At 32.4% G+C, this 18,084-nt stretch overlaps 1 protein-coding gene across 4 annotated transcripts in view; it reads left to right on the plus strand.

Moving 5' to 3' along the window:
• The window catches only part of LOC106457786 (vacuolar protein sorting-associated protein 54-like), a 111,145-nt gene that overhangs the window by 22,590 nt on the left and 70,471 nt on the right, over nucleotides 1-18,084 (plus strand). For all 4 annotated transcript variants that reach the window (XM_022383830.1, XM_022383829.1, XM_022383828.1 and 1 more), the window contains exons 4-6: nucleotides 7,747-7,846; nucleotides 12,980-13,014; nucleotides 14,802-14,939. In XM_022383830.1, coding sequence (XP_022239538.1) covers nucleotides 7,747-7,846; nucleotides 12,980-13,014; nucleotides 14,802-14,939 — 273 coding nt within the window. The remainder of the gene's footprint in view (nucleotides 1-7,746; nucleotides 7,847-12,979; nucleotides 13,015-14,801; nucleotides 14,940-18,084) is intronic.

Here is an 18,084-nt window from a genome sequence, read left to right on the forward strand (position 1 = left end):
AACTTTTTTCCTAGGTGTATATATATATATATTAATTATTTTAAACAAAAAAGCACGTGTGAAAGTTTAAAAACAGAAATGTATCAATATCTTAATCAGTTTAACCCTGTATTAGTCTTCCCAGGTCTTCATGGACACCAAATATTTTGTAAACACTGGTGCAGACAGATGGAAGCATGTACATTTGTTGTTCACAGTAGCTTCAGTATTCACTAATTTGTGTTAAATTGTTACACTTAATTTAGGTGGTAAAAAAGAAACAAGTTGTAATATTCAGTGTTCATTTATTGATTAATAAAGAAATAAATTTTGAGTTTTAGTGTTTTTTGTTTCCAAAATAATAGCTTATTATTATTTAAATATTTTTAGATTAATTTTTTATGTTGAGGTCTGCTCGGACCCCGGAAGAGTAACTACGGAAAATTTTTACAGAAGACTAACACAGGGTTAAAAGAATGGGAATTTGTTGAGAGAATTTAGATAATTTTTACAAGTTTAAGTGTTAATGAGAAAACTGACCAGTAAATTGGTAAGAAGTGTATACCATTTGACACACGAACAAGCTAACCTCTCGCTATGGGTAGGTCAGAGTGCACATGTCACGATCTTTTTTAATTAAACAACTTTATCAATGTATATGAATAAACTTGATATCAAAACATAGTTATTGAATTAAACTTAATAGTATATAAGTTTTAATTTCCTAATTTTAAAAGGAAATATTTAAATAAATCCTCAAACTTACCTTGTTTCAGAATCATGATATTTGTTCCCTAGGTCTTGCCCATTCTTTAATATATTTACCACTCCTCTGAAGTTTGAAAGTTTAATGTAAATTACTCATTATAATACAGTTATTACTAAGTTAAATCAAATTTTTATAGCCTTCAATCTTCTTTGTTTACAGAGACATAAACTAGAAAGTCAGTCCCACTTGCAACACCCACCTGTCACATCATCTCTTTCACAATTGCTAATAATTCTCTCTGATGTTTGATATTATACCATTTATAACCAACAAAAAGACAAAGCTTTAATCTATTAAATGGCGTATTATATTATGTTGTTTTAAGTACATAGTATTGTCTGTTTCATCTTCAGTTTGAAAATTTCTCTCACGGTGTTCAGATTGAGAACTTGTTTAAAATTGTTTAAGACTTTTATGCCATAGTTGGAAAGCCTGTTAAATTATAATAATTATAGGGCATTGATTACTTTGTGCATATTCTTAATCTGTGTTCTTAGATATGTTATTTAAGTAAATAAAAATTATTTAGTGTACTAGCACCATCAGTATAAAAAAAGGGCTTAAATTTCATTAGCAACTGACATAAAAAAAGAGGTCAAAGGTAAGTACTACATTTGTTACTTATATTAACTAAAATGTAAAGATCAGAAACTTATTAAGTTAGATTATGTATGATAAAGAAAACTAATAATAGCAATAATTCTCCACAAGGCATTCATACGAGTAGCTTAGGAGTTACATCATTCAATAGGGTAACTTGAGCTATTCATTTGCCAAGTGATTTATGACTTGTATGACAGGATTAGTAGTTAGACATAGTCCAAAGGGCAATAAACAATAAAATGAAGTAGAAACAGATGAAAACAGTTACGAGTCATCAGATATTTATGACAAACAAATGTAGTTTCCTGTTACAATCTGCAGTCATTCTAGAAAGAAAAAGGAGGTAATTTATATTTATTTCCTATTGTTTTATGGTGGTTACAAGGTCAGTCAAATCAATTGTAACAGAAAAAATATAAAGTTTAACTGAAAAGAAATAAAAACGTTTGATATTTATTTAGGAGGATTTAGAGATTACACAAATGAAATTTTAAAATTTTCAGATGAAGAAAAGTAATTTTAATCTTAATGTGAATGTCACTTTGCGCTTGAAGCAATCAACACTCTGACTCAATATATTCACCTACAAATCTTTAGTAAAAATATACTTAATAAAAAATCTGAGTTTTTGTGCTCAAAAGACTTATAATGTTCAAAAGTTATAATATGGAAATTCTAATGCATGCTTTGGTATTACAAGGTGGATGTAATACACCAACCCTGTATGGAAAGAGTTAAGGAATTGGAGAAGAAAAGTAAATTAGAAAAATTAATTGTTAGATGACCATGACACAATGTTTATGAAATTAAACTAGAAGAAATGGTATCAAATACCAAATAGAATTTTACAAAAGAATTTATAAAATATAAAGAAGCGTATAAAGACATAAGAAGAGTAAAATAATAAAAGAAAAAGTCATTCACCAAAAAAAATTTTTTTTAAATATTACATCAATATTTCCAACAAGGTACCTTACTTCTTCTCACATACAAAAACTATTCTTGTTCAGTGCTGCCCTCTGTTTCACATAGTTTAACTGATTCTCACTTGCAAGTTATGTAACAAACCTCCAACAATAGTAATGCCACACACCCACGTTACTCATGTGACTCTCTTTATGCTATTCTACCTAACTATCCCTTCTTGCTTAGCAGTGCTCGGGTTGTGACGTTTAGTTTGTGCTCTCTTAGTTTTTTTTTTTCATATCTTTATATCAATTTCTCTCAACCACTTTACAATTTATTATACAATAGTAATATTTGTAACTTATTTGGAATTGGAATTATTTTTAATTCTATCCAGTTACAGAACTTAATACTTCATTAAAAGTCCCCCTGGTGGGACAGTGGTAAGTTTTTGGATTTACAATGCAAAATCACAGGTTCGATTCCCCTCGGTGAACACATCAGATAGCCCAATGTGGCTTTGCTATAAGAAAAAAGACACACAATTCATTACAAGATTTTTCTACTTTTTATTTCTTTCTGCCAGACATTGTTCATGATGAGCAGTGCCTGTTAATCCTATCCATTTTGCCCCCTGCATAGTTTCTCCTACAGGAAATTTCTCCATTACATCTCCTTTCTTAGGTGTTCCACTTATATCTAGGGGATTTTCATGGGGTACCTCTTCTTCCTTCCCTCCATGTGGGGGCATTTGCCATCTTCTGTTCTTTCCCTCCACATGTGTCTTCTTTGCTTTTGGGATTTTCTGGGGTAGGACACTGTCTTCTACTGTTTCTTTACCATCCACTTCTAATAGGGACTCAGGGTTGGCTCTTTTTTCTCCACTAGTCTATTGTTGAGGCTACTCCTGTACACTTAGCATCACTTGGGGTGCCTGCAATTCTATATTCCTTTTTTTTGGTTGATCTTTTGTTGCATTCCGAGTCAATGTCATTTTTATTCATGTTCCATGTCTGAGATCTTCCCTTTCTTTACCTGTCCTACCTAGGGGTTTCTCCATTTGTCATTTATGCTCAATGCTGATTGGAGTTCTGGACAGATTGGTCTTGTCTCAATCACTTCTGGTTTCTTCCCTGTTTTAATATGTAGTCTTTGATCACAATCGGATTGGACAATTTCTGCAAGACTGTGATTGCCTATGGTACACATTCTTATTTTTCATTTCTCGAGGCTCCCCAATTGAACAGCGGTACGTCTGCAGACTTATGCTGCTAGAAACCAGGTTTTGATGCCCGTGGTGGGTGGAGAAGAGATAGCCCTTTGTGTAGCTTTGTGCCTAATAACAAACAACAACAATCTTTCTTTAGTGAATTGTTTCAGTCTTTCTTCGCAGCTTGGCATTTTAAAGGCCTGGCATGGCCAGGTGGTTAGGGCGCTCGACTCACAATCTGTGGGTCACAGGTTTGAATCCCTGTTTCAGCCATGGGGGTGTTATAATGTGACAGTCAATCCCACTATTTGTTGGTAAAAGAATAGCCCAACAGTTGGTGGTGGGTGGTGATTAATAGCTGCCTTCCCTATGGTCTTTCACTACTAAATTAAGTACAGCTAGCACAGATAGCCCACGTGTAGCTTTGTGTGAAATTTATAACAAACAAACAAACAAACAAACATTTCTCGGGACCCTATCTTAGGTTTTTTTTTTCACCACATAATTTGGGACCAGTTTTCCTCAACCACCTCTGTTGGGACCATCTTTTCTCCTTCTCTAATGTTTCCACACCATTACGGTTCACTATCTTACACTCGCCCTAGCTGTTGATATGTTTAGACAGGTTTGGATCCAGTTTCTCACTTTAGTTATTTCTCTTTCCATCATATCTCACCTGGGTGATGTTGATCATCCATGTCACTCTGGGTCAGGTCTTTCTAATTGATCCTTTCTGGTCAGCACATATCTGGCTTTCTTGGCTATTTCTGCTTGAAAGGTTCTTTTTGTTCTGATTCGATTTTATGATCCTATACTTTGGGGGCTCATGTGGAATATTCTTTTTGTCATTTTCATTTCTTGCCATCTTCCACCCTTTATTCTCAGTCAGATCCAGGTAATTTTGTCTGTTCCGTATATGCTCTGGGTTGCTTCATTGCTTTCAAGGCTTCTTTCTATTAAATCTGTTTCCTGCAGTTCCTTTCACTTGCACCTCTCCTCTGTTTGTGATTTTTTTCTTCCCTTCCTCTCTTACCCATTGGGTTCAGCTTGTGATTCAATTGGCCTTTTATTCCTTGTCTCCTTCTTCCCATAATCAGTTCGTAGTGTCCTCTCTCCATTTAGGCACCTTACCTTTTACCTGCATCTGAACCCCATCATCTGTTGGAGGTACTTCATCTATTAAGTACTGGGACTACACTTCATACGTTTTTCTCCAATTATCTTCTTTGGGTAACTGTTTCTTCCTTGTCTGGGTACCGTCTTCCACCTGTAGCTATCCTTCACTTTTCAGTGAAACTGTAACTGGTTAATTTTTCTTTTTTTGTTATATTTATTATTTTTCAGAGGCCTGTCCAATGTTTTGACCAGGATCCTATTCTGTGGTGAGTGGTGCCTATCCAAGTATACTTCAGTCATGTAGAATTGTACTAACACTCACACTGTAAGGTCATGTTGACTTCACTTTCATAATTTCTATGGCCACAAAATACACCACCTTGAAAACAAGAGATTGGGTGTTCCATAAGATCACTCATAGATTATTCCTCACGATATCTTTGGTTCATAAATATGCCATTCTGGACCTTACTAATCCATGGACTTCATGGATAAAGCAGAAGGGGATTGCTGCCCATCCTTACCATTCCATAGATTGAATAAAATCAGGTTTGGTCTGCTTTTCAAAATATTCTTTTCCAGTGTCCACGCATTCTCCCCCCATTTTTTCCAGTGGAGTATGAGAGTCCTTACCACTTTCTAGTTCCAAGCGGCTTGGGTGGTGCACCATGGAAGTATCCTGCTGAATGAGAGATATACAACAGTATAAAGACTGATGAATCCATTCAGTTGAGAGTAGGGCGGTGGTTTTCTGCTGGTGTAGTTGACAGTAATCCTCTGAAAAGACACTCCATCTGTGCACCGGCTTCTCAGAGAGGATGTTATAGCTTTGGAGTGAGCCATCATAACAAGTGGGACCCCTCATCCTACCCTCCTAATGGGCATCGGTTACCAGCGGTTGCATTTTAGAGCTGAACCAATCACAGTAAGTCCTCCCACATGTGTTCAGGGGGTGCCTGGTGCCTCACTCATTTTGCTTCATGTGACTGCTTTTGATGTCTTTATGCTGAGGATGTTTCTGTGTTTGAGGTAATCTGGTCTGTTTGGTTTGAGTGGGATATCTATGTACCCTGTTCTCTGAATTTCTCCCTCCGGTTGGCTGAACTTGAAGTGAAGACGGTATGATCCTCTTTCCTACCCCCACATGGATGTCGGTTCCCGTCGTTTGGGTTTTCGATTTTAGTTGACTTACCAATTGTATGATCCTCATCCTACCCCCACATGGATGTTGGTTCCTGATGGTTGAGTTTTGGATGCAGCTGACTTGCCGTGTACAGTCCATTGCACCCTAGCCACTCTACGTCTTGGGGCAAATCCCTTCTTTTTCCCACATTTTGTTCATGAGAAAGATTGCAATTAATGTTGTGGTTAGGATCACTGTCTAGCCATTTTTTTCCCATTGGGATGTGCTTCTCACAATTTTTCACTTGGATCTGGCACACCTTTTCCACATCTGGGCAAAGAGTATACCTGGTACAGATGTGGTGGAGTCTCCCACATCTAATCTTCTTATTAGAGGGTTCCCTCATTAGGGTATCCTCTGGATGCATTTGAAAGATGCTTCTTCTTTTTCCCTCACACAGGTTACTCCACCTATTCAGTGTGAGATTCTAGCTATGTATATGAGTGGAAGGTACTTTGTCAGAAATTATAATTTTCCACACTGAAAATACATTTCTGACAGGTACAATGTAGCATCGTTATAACGTGATCGTTGAGGTCCATAAAATGTCATGAAACAAGCGGGGTCGTGCTAAATCAGGGTTCAAGAAAATCACTGCTCAGACTGACCCAGTATTGACCTAACATCCTAAAACACCTCTATTTTTGCCCTCTTTGACTAGTTTTTACACATTCCCTTTCTGGCAAGTAAATTACCTCTAAATTAAAGAATTTTGCAAATGAATCGATGTTGTCACAGTAGAAATTAAAACAAATTATTTTTAGTAGGCTTTTTAATAAACAAAACAACAAATAAAAACATTCAAGAATATTAGCAATCATCTTTTGCAGTTTATTTCTTAAAGACTGATCGAGTGTTCTTTGCTTGAACGTAGCATATGTCTGGCTGCAAACGAAATGTAGAATGCTTCTGAGTTGGAGGATTTTTATGTGGTTCACCTCCTGAGTCTACAGCCAGTGGAGGCTAGCCCCGAGGTGTTCAATGGCTTCAGGTTTTTTTTTTTGGTGGTTATGAGGTTGGTCGAATTGACTGATACCGTTTTGAGCTAAGGTAGAGAAAATAACATAAAACCATAAGGATTTAGTAAAAAAAAAACGTTTGAAATGCATTTAGGAGGTTTTAGTGATTACACAAAGGAAATTCGAGATTTTTTAGATGACAAAGAGTGTTTTTAATTTTGACATGAAAATCACTTTGCACTCAGACTAGTTAAAAAAAAATCATCGATATTTTCATGGACAAATTTAAGTAAAAATACTTCATTAAAATATCTGATTTTTTTGTGTGCAAAAGGCTTCTAATGTTTACTATAATTCTACAAAATTTTGTAAAGATACACTTAAAATATTAAAAGTTATTAGTATGTAAACTATAATGAGGTTATGGTTATGAGGTCAGTTCCAGGGACAGTGCCCGTGTTGAAAGAGTTAATAACCCATCGCATTATATCCAAATTCGCGTTAAATTGGGGCACATAAAATCTGGGTTTCACTGTACTTACTTCTGCTCACACTTCCTATCCTTCCTCTCCACTGTTCACTGGTGCTTAGGTTTCTGCTTGAACTCGAAGTGATAGTGAGATAGAACAGCATAGAGTCACATGAGCTTGTGAAAAAAGTTTTGCAAATAGAGGGTAGCACTGAACGAGGAGAGCTGTGTATGTGAGTAGAAGTAAGTACATGTCTGAAATATATTTCCAGTGTAGGAAAATTAATTTTTGAAATTTTTATTGTATATATTTTTTCATTCACAGTTAATGTGCTTTTAAAGTGCATGTAAACTGTTTGAATTAGTAGTAATACATGTATATTATGAAAGTTGTACAACATTGAGGTTGCAATCACGTGTAAGTTTCTTTTAGAAAAGCTAAATGGTTTTTGATAAATTCTTGTTCGTGAACCTGGAAATATAGTCCACATATTTTTTTTATGATAAAAAAATTTTTTAGATGTTTCTAATCAATTTAATTTTCTGTATCAGAGATACCTGCAACATTTGAAACAAACAACTAGATCTTCTATTTCAAGCACTGAAGAAGCTAGAAGTGATCTGAAGTTACTTCCTGCTGCTAGGTGGCAAGGTTGGTGTTCCTTACTTTAAATTTAACGTATAGGTATTGTGAGCTATTTACAGTGTCTGAAACAAAAGCAAAGCAACTTAAACCTCTCAAAATTTATACAGGACTTGTATCAATGATGTAAAGAAGGAAATATTTAAAAGCTTTGAATTGCCAAGCAAAATTTAATTCATTGATATGATATGTACTTAGATCAATAAAGGTATAGGTATTGTGAGCTATTTACAGTGCCTGAAACAAAAGCAAAGCAACTTAAACCTCTTAAAATTTATACAGAACTTGTATCAATGATGCAAAGAAGGAAATATTTAAAAGCTTTGAATTGCCAAACAAAATTTAATTCATTGATATGATATGTTCTTTTATCAATAAAGGGCAGGTGTTTAACTCTTTCACTGCTAAACCTTCATGAAGCGTGGAGCATGGTTTTTAAATCTTTCTTTTGTTCAGCGTATCAACATATGTAAATGTATGAGAAACAGACGGAGATTGTTTTAACTGATGATATTTTATTCTATAGTGAATAATGTTTCATGTTGAAAGAAAAAATACAGGGTTGTGATTGTAAGTATACTTATAAATCAGAAGATTGTTGTAATGAATAAAATGGTTTTAGGGTTATTTTTAATGTTTCGGCAAGTGGTTTTCCTAGATCGTGAAATTTGACAAATTCTTCCGATTCCGATTGTCACTCGATTGGCCCAATTCTTATTACCTGAACTGGTTATCAGTAAAACATTAGTTTAACATGTCAAAGTGTAAACCTGAGGGTACATAGTTCGTTTCCTGTTACTGCAAAATTGTGCTCTGCACTTTGGGGCTATGTATGTGTTATAAGACTGATAGTAAAATCTCCCTATTTCATTCAAGTAGCCCAAGGGCTCTTTGTGGGTTCTGTTGACTAGATTTCTTCCATTTAGTTTATAATTTCAAATTTAGGGACAGTTAGTGCTGACAGCTCCTGTGTAGCTTTGCATGAATATATAAAACAAACAATTTGAACTCAACTCAAATGTAGCCTAATCTAATGGTATTAATATTAACTTTAGATCAGAGCAAAGTACCTACTCAACTCAAAAATAAAAATCAACCCAGTAATGAGTATAGATAATTGAATGTAGTTTTCTTATATCTTTACTTATAAAGGTTAAATGTGTTGTTTCAGCAGTTGGGTACCCTCATTGTTAGTGATATTTTTGGCCTTAAACCCAATACTATTTCAGGAAATTCTGCCAGCTTAGGAGATTTAAGTTTAATTGTAAATCCATATACTAAACTAACAATGGCCTCTAAAATATAAATATAATAAAAAATTTTAAATAATGAAAATAGAAATACTAAACATTCTAACCAATACTGTTTATGAAAGTAACATTAAAGACTAAGTAGAGTATACCCTATAATAATAAGTAAATACACAATATCGTGTAACTTACAATAAAGTTTAAAACCACACTAATGGAACAATACCAAATATTTAATGGATACTAGTTTCTACACTTCACATGAAATCTTCAGTGTGGTTTTCAATTTAAGAGATACCTTATTTATTTGCAAACAGTAGTTGTTAGCTTCATGTACTCCCAAAGGTTTAATGTTTTTTGAACAACTTAACATCAGTATAACTGTGTATAAGCAGACCACTACAGAGTCTTCCCTAACAATGTCTAGTGACCAATAAAACCCCAGTAATGGCTCCAACATTAAAAATTTAGAGTAGCCTGACATTTGAGATAAACTACTATGACATGTTAGTGACATTTTGCTGAGATTCTCATAGCTAACTCATTATCTTACTTGAATGTGTCTCACTTATTAAAATAAGAACAAAGAACTGGAAATGAATTGAAGTTGCCTTTTTTTTTAGAGAGAAACAAATTCTACAGTAATTTAAGTATAAATGGACAAGAAATAGATGAGGTGCAGTTCATAAGCTCTTTGTTACATCTGTGTTAGCTTTAATTGTACTTTGAGCCATAAAATTTGGGTTAAAAACAATGGAGTGATAAGTCCTACTACAAATTGTTTGCTTCAAATGGAATGACATGTGTTTGATGGAAAGCTAGAGAATACTTTAAACACAACTATACTATCACAACTGTGAAGGATGGTAGGAGTAGTATTATGGTTTGGCCTTGATCCATTGGTAATGGAATGAATGGTAATGAATGGCTTGCTTTATTGTGACATTTTGATAATTTTGCACTTTGAATTGATGGAATTGTATAGAGGACCATGCCTTTTATAGCACGGAAATCTATCCCACAAGCCATGTGCAGTAATAGTACATAAGAAATAACATTCAAAATCTGCCTTCACCAACCTAGAGCCTGGGCTTTAATCCATTTCAATTGCTTGTAGACATTTTGAAATGCTGCTTAAGTAACAGAACAGACAGACATTCAAATCTCACCACATTCAGTGCTATTTATAAAAAGATTAGTCGTTTATTCCAGCAGATGTCACCAGTGGTTGGTAGCAATTGTGAATAACAGAGACAAAGCTGCAGTTAAATCCAAACATGAGCTCATTCCTTATAATTATTATAGGGCCCTAGAGTGAAAACACTTGTTACCCAACTTTTAAAGGTGTTATGTTCCAGAATGTTGTCATAGTGTAGTATATTTTTGAAGTACTGTTGTGTGCAAATACTATATATATATATATATATCATACTTTCCATAATGTGTATTTCTTACCTACATTGTATAGGGGATACCATGCAGCTGTCATACAAAACAGAAATATTTCCACACTTTGGTAGCCTTTTCTAATTGGTCAATTACAGAAAGAATGTGCCTTGTATGTGCAGTTTTAACTATTTTAAAGAAGATAAAGTTCTGATTCTGAATGAGTCAACATTTGTGGTAGAATAAGTTCCTTTGTGCCATTTATGATTCCTGTGATGACCACACGAGCTTTAGTTGAAATTAAAGTTAATTTTTTATCTTCTTAGTTCATTTTCCTTATCTGTGATCATTTCATCATGCAGTTTTCATTTCTTCATTTTATTTGTATTTCGTTTGATTCCAACAGTGTGTTTTGTATCTTTTAATCTATCTATGAGAATTCACTGTACCTTTCCTTCTACACATTAGATTCACAGACTTTATTTTTATGGAGTTAGGTCACTGTGTGCAGGTACATTTTTGAATTACTACTGTGCCATACTATCTGTTTATCATTTCATTATAGCATGTGAAGGTATATACTCTTAAAATAAAAGAAGACTAAATTATTTTTATTCTAATTCTATCACTGTTTTGTTATTTCATCCTCTTAAAAGTATCCTTTACACTTTCAATCCTGATTTGTTTTTTGTATTTTGAGTAAAACTATGTTTCCAAAGTAAATCAGTTCGGAGCTTAGCATTATAAGTTTCTGAACAATAAAAACGATACAAAAAATCAGGATCAACTATCATCACAGAAAAAAACCAACAAAGTAGTGAATGTCAGAAAAGCCTGAATACTGAGTGACTGTAAAATATCTACCACATGTACATATATCAATTTGAATAAATTTTAGAATCCTGTAAATAATGCCCGAAACATTTTTATAATGATACTAAAGCTGTATGTAAAAGGTTTTTACATGAATAATTTTATCTGAGAATATTGACTGTTTTGTAATTTTAAAGAGAAAAAGTCTGAATTAAAAATGTAATTTTTGAAATAGGTTTTGAGATATATAGATGGAGTACATCTACATGTTTGATCCTCAGTAATTCTATCCTACATTTTACATATTCATATGAAAGTATAGGAGCCAGATTAGCATCAATTAATGCTTGAAAATAGAGATTGCACCTTTTTAAAGTATTTATACTTTTACTTCTATCTTACTGATGTTTGCATTCTATATAATAATTGTACTTTGTAAGTAATGAATGTTCTGTTATATAGTTTTGATTAGATTACATCTAAAACTGGGGTAAACAAAATATATGAGTAAGTCCAGCTTTCTCAAAATCTGGGTTTTTTGAATAATGTTCTTTTCACCATGAGCAAAAAAACCTTTGATGCATCTAACCAACATTTGTAATGTTAGTGTAAAATGTTAGGTTTAAGATAGCTAACAAAGCCTAATGATTTGATAAAGCAACTGCCTATTTCTTTTTAAATTATCATTGACTAATTCATGATGTACTCTTTTCTGTTATGATTATACAGCTTTTTTTCTGTTTCTTACATCATTCGTCACAAGTACTTATATTTACATATCACTTTCTTTAAATATTTTAAAATTATTATTTGTATATGGATATATGTTATAAGTTCATATTTGTTCATACGTTTTGTACTTCTAGTGAAATATCTTTAAGGATAATTCAATAAACATCATATCAGTAAAGAAAATCTAAGCAAGTTATGAGAAAGCAAATGTTTTTACATCCATAACACATTTTATCTTTTGTTTTTTGGTTTTGGTTTTGGTTCATTTTGTGCAGAACTAAACAGTTTATTATTAGGGAATATAGTTTATTCATAAGGTTTAGTTTTATTGAGCTCATATGTAGAAGAATGTCTTTTTCTTTTTGACATTTATTTAAGTAAATAATTGTAATATAGCATTTTGTTATGAAGCCAGGCATCATCCAACCTTTATTGGTGTTAAAGAATTCTTATATGGCTGTGAGCTTCCAAAATCTGAAAGGCATATTTAGAAGTAGGTTACATCTATGGTTTTAACACATGTAATATATATGTGGAAATACTTTAATAAGAACTTTGTCCTATTTTGGACATTTTGAATTTATTTTAATGTGCCTTTGATATTGTAAAAGGTATGTAATTTTTATGTTTCCTTTTAATTGTAAATAGATGTTTTACACAAGTGTCGTTTCAAATCATTTAATGTAATTTTTATTTTATTTCTGTTTATAACATTCAGTAAATCATTGTCTATAGGGAAAAAAAAGTTTACAGTTGTCAAAAATGTATCAAGTTTTTGTATATTTGGTAATTGAAAAGAGCCATGAAAGTATTTATGAGATGCAACATAGTTAAAGCCAAGAATTAAGAGCTATTTATAAAATTTGTCATGTGTAGATGCATACATGTTTAATCAATTTGAAATTTCAAGCTTTTACTAATCTGGAAAACAAAATAATATCATTCTATTTTATTTTTTCAGATAAAAGACTCCCAGATATAGACACTGTGCCAAAAGTAAGTTTAAGCTTGTTAAGAAAAGTGTTTAGGTTATGTTTTATAATATTTTAGAAGGTAAACAGTATAAACTAAAATATTAGTTAATGTTGTTATTTCATTAGAACTATGTAGAAATATAAAAATATTCTAGGATGTTTTATGATGCTTGTGACATCTCAAAACCTAATGAAGTAAGCTTAAGTAAATATTACTATATTGTAATTTCTCAGTCCCAAATTTACTGATTTTGGTAAATTACATTTTAATTTTTTATTTTTGCTGCTCACTTGTTTTTTATCCTCTCAAACAAAAGCATCCAACATATGTTTTGGATTGCTTCATGCTTTTCTTACTGAGACACTTTCTTTATAATAAAGCATTGTAATATTGGACTTACTTTTCAGGTTTAACAATATGTACTGGGCTGAGCCTGGTCCAGTGGTTAGCTTGCCAATTGTGTATCTGAGTTTCGTTTTTCACGTCCTGTTATTGCCTCCGGTAACAAAAACAAAATTATGCTGTGAACTATTTGGTCTGACAAAAATATTCTAAGATTTGACCATTGGTGGTGTTTACTAGTTGACTTCTATCTAATCCATCACTTCAGAATTAGGAATGGCTATCAAAGATAGCTATTGTGTAGCTTTGCATGACAGTCAACAAACAAACAAAACAATAACTATTTGAGACAGCAGAAGTTTTACATAGAAGCATATACCTAGTACTTCTCATTCCTTGAACCAGTTTCACTCAAGATGATGTTGTCTTTAGAATACACGAATTTTTTAGAACGTGGATTGTCACAGTTTGATTCATTGCACCACTCTTCCATGTGGATTGAACATGTTTGATCATGCTAAATGTCTGATTGAACATGTTCCAACATTGGAAGTTCATGAGCTCTTTTTAACATTCTTGTCTTATGTGCCATGCAAGGGAATATCCTTCAGTTTCACTCATTCTCTAAGAAAGTTGTGTTTCTAACAGGAAATGTCCCCTTTATGTTAAGTCTTAGACTACCTGATATGTGAAGTTTTTGGGGATATCATTTGAAGTTCATCTAGTCCGAGTTCCTAACTTCCTTGTACTGATGTTTGACAACATGGAATTACGTTTCTTATCACATGATATAATGATTACCAAGATAATATCTTTTTGTGGGCATGATTTTGACTGTTCTTCTTCCCCAGGAGTGAAAGGCAGCACTGGTTTCTCCAGTTCCATTTTCATGTAAGTGTGTGGAGATTCTAGCTAACAATTAAGTTAAAGGTACATATGGGCTATCATATTTGAAACTGACGTTATCAATTTAAAGTGAAATTCATATATTTAAATCTACCATATGTTTCTATTCCCTCACACTAGAGAAGTATGAGTAAAAGGAAAGACCAAATGAGGTTCTTTAAGTGGGACATAAACTTAGATGTAGGAAGTACCTGAGGCTGAACCTGATTGCACTTGGATGTTTTGGTATAAGGTATTATACATGTGGCTCATCATTCCATTTTGTGATGTAAATGAGATTTGGAAGATATGCAAATATAGAACATTAAGAAAGGGGGAAGTAGAAATGTCAAAGAAAACAACTGGAAGATATTATTTTCTTGGCACTTGTGTATAATGTATCTTGACAAATAGTTATGAGAATATCTAAATGTTATGGTAAAGATAACTTTTTTTTTTAACCCTAGATATACTTTGCATTTGAAGAAAAATAAATTGTATATTATTTTTGTTTATACTTCAGGACAGTCATGTTTTATATTGCTAATGTAAAATTAACATTTATGGTTTCTTTCTTTTAGATATTCCTTCAGTCAGATTTTTCTCTGCACAGTCCAGAAACCTTTAAAACTGTTTTACCATGGGCTTGTGTACAATCTGACCACATTACTGTAGAGGATTTTAATACATGTTCATCCTCTAAGTTACTACAGGAAAAGGTAATTTATGCTGTTATTTGAACTGCTTTTAACTAGTTTTAAGACAATTATTAATTCCATTCCTTTTGATGTTTTACAACTTTCATAATAAGAATGTTTTTATTATTATTTCTAGGCTGTATGTCTAATCTCTATTGAGTTATATTGTCTGGAATAAACATACGTTTTTAGGAATCCTAATACCCTATTATAATAAAAAAATTTGAAACTGATACCTCCCTGTGCTTTTGATATTGTAAAAAAATATAAAAAATTAGTAATTCATAAAAATAAAGATATTTTTTGAAAACATGCCCCCAAATAACTTTTTTATAAGTTATGATAGTCATGGATATGTGTGGTTTGGAAAACATGAACAAATTTGTTTACAAATCTTCTCTGTCAAACACTTTTGAAATATTCTCTAGTTGTTCAGACCAAGCTGTTGTATTCCCTGTAGCTATGATTATTTAATGTTTATTTTTAGGTCAATTTATGTTAGGATATCATTCAGGCCTATTTATAGTAGTAGGGTGGGGTTTGTTCAGAATTAGACATAAATTTGATGGTCCAAAAAATTTAGGTTCTAGTATTCAAAAGTTCTACAGCTGTATTTGACCACTAAACACCTAATGCTGAAATTAACTAATGAAAAGGCTTAGTTGCTTCCAAAAGGCAATTCTACTTTTCAAAAGTGCTCAAGCTTTCAGAATAATTCACATTGCTGATTGGATTTCAAGCTTCCTGAAAAACTTTAGTAATATATGAGCATAGTTACGGTAGTGTGAAAATATATTAGAAAACCACAACAATTGTAAAATTATGAGCTTTACACACAAAATAGTCATTGATATGCTATCAAAATTAATTTGTATTTATTGCAAGTTAATATTACAGGAAATTATTACAAAAGTAATACAAAAATAATGTCCTTAACTTTCTTTAATGCTAATATTTAGTGTGGACACCTTTGACTTCATAAGCATCTTTGGGACATTGAATGTCTACATATTTTCTCAAAGTCACTGTGTAATTTGATTCCATAGGCTTTCTTTAGTACAGTTGGTACTTTTGTCATATTTGATCTATGTGTTTAAGGTCTGGACCTTTTGGCAGCTATTCCACTTAATGAAGATCTCTTGAGTTACTTGTTATTTTAAATAATCTTAACATATCTTGGAAGTGTTTGAGGTTATTATCTCCATGAAATTTGAAATTTTGCCCAATCAGCTTGTCTCAGAGGGTATAGCATGATGGACTAATATACTGTTGAATTTATACTGATCCATCAATTTTGTGAAGAAGGTCAACACTGTAGATATTTTGCCTCCTGTATGCTTGACTGTTGGCACATGGTACTCCTTCTGCAACCTCTTATTGACTTTTTGTTGAATATATAAATGGCAGTTGGAACCAAACAATTCAGATTAGACTTGTCTGTCCAAAGTACCTTGTGCCATTGCTAGTCTCTTTTTGCATTAAGGGCTTTCTTGCTGCTACTATTCCACAGAGACCATGTTTCTCCAGTTTACATGAGACTGTACTCTTTTTTATTTTAATTTTATGTGTGCATGACTTTGATTTTTCAGGGTATTGAGGTGAGGTTTTTTCCTTATCCTCTACCTTGTCTGCTATTACAGGATAGGGATTCCTAGTAATGGTCCAATGTTTACTTCACAGTATGTTGCAAAAACCTTTTCTATTTTGCAATTTCTATTAAATTCCAACCAGCATTATGTAAACATTTGACACTGACTCTGTCAAAGGGTGGTTAATACTCTATTTTCGCATTTTAATGCCAACATCACACAATGTTAGCTGTATTGGATGATAATAAAAAACTATCATCTCTTGTATACCTACATGTACCTGCACAAAAACTCAGAATATGAAAATCTGAAACTTTTTATCAGTAGAGAAATTAAAGTAAACCATTTGTAGCAATCTTTTAGTAATTTGTATTTAGATTAAATACATAGAACAACTTGTAAAAAATTTGTGCACTTAATCATTAATTATTTGTGGCTATGTGCTGATTTTCTCTTGAAATTTTAAAGGAACTAATTGTATTAAATATATGGATAAAGGGAGAAAATCACTAATTTGCTAAGTCTGTTGTTTTTTTCCAAAATTTTAAGTTATTTTAGTTCTTCTTCATAAACACAACAAATCAAAACCACAGGAGCAATGAGGTGTTCTAATAAAATTGCATTCTACTGTTTTCATGTTAGATAATTAATCTTCATAAATGATCATCCATCATATTTATAGTGTTCTAATCAAAACTGATTCATCTGTTTTGTAAAGCACTACATAACTTTTCTCTTTTACTTGTCTTCTTTTCTTAATTAATTAATACATTACTATAAATCATTATATGTGCTTTGAAATGCACTCACAATTTCTACTAATGGAATAATTATATAGATACCATCAGTGTATGTTTCTTGATTTGATACAAATAGATTTAGCACATACTGAATATTTCTACTCACATCTTAGAAACATTGACAACAATTTAATTCGTTGTGCAGAATCAACTAATTTTCATCAATATGATGGTCTAACAGGTAAATAAATACCAACTAACTCCTTTTTTTTGTATTTTTTGAATGTCCTTATTTGGTCCAATTTCTTATGAGGCTGGTCCATTCTGCTCATTTTTGTTGTTTTCTAGTTTGTTACCTTCCTGCCTAAATTAACTCTTTCCGTACAGGGTTGATTGATGTGACTGACCTTGTTACCACAAAGTAACCATCAGAATTTTCATACTATAACTTTTAATATGTTTTGTGTATCTTCACAAAATTTGACAAGCTTTCAGTAAACATTACAAGGCTTTTGTACATGAAAAATCAGAATTTTTAATTAAGTATTTTTACTAAAGATTTGTAGGTGAATATATGGAATCAGAGTGTTGTCTGCTCTGAGTGCAAAGTGATTTTCATGTTATGATTAAAAACACTTTTTCACATCTGAATATTTCCAAAATTAATTTTTATTATTTCTCAAACCTTCTAAACTCTGTCAGTTTGACCGACCTGGTAACCACTATAAAAGAACAACTAATAAATCTTTTTTTTTATTATAAAATGATTGCTGATTCTTACAGAAAACTTCATTAGTTTATACTTCATTTTATTGTTTTATTGTTCTCAGAACCATG

The sequence above is a fragment of the Limulus polyphemus genome, unplaced genomic scaffold (genome assembly GCF_000517525.1).
Source record: "Limulus polyphemus unplaced genomic scaffold, Limulus_polyphemus-2.1.2 Scaffold373, whole genome shotgun sequence".
Taxonomy (NCBI): domain Eukaryota; kingdom Metazoa; phylum Arthropoda; class Merostomata; order Xiphosura; family Limulidae; genus Limulus; species Limulus polyphemus.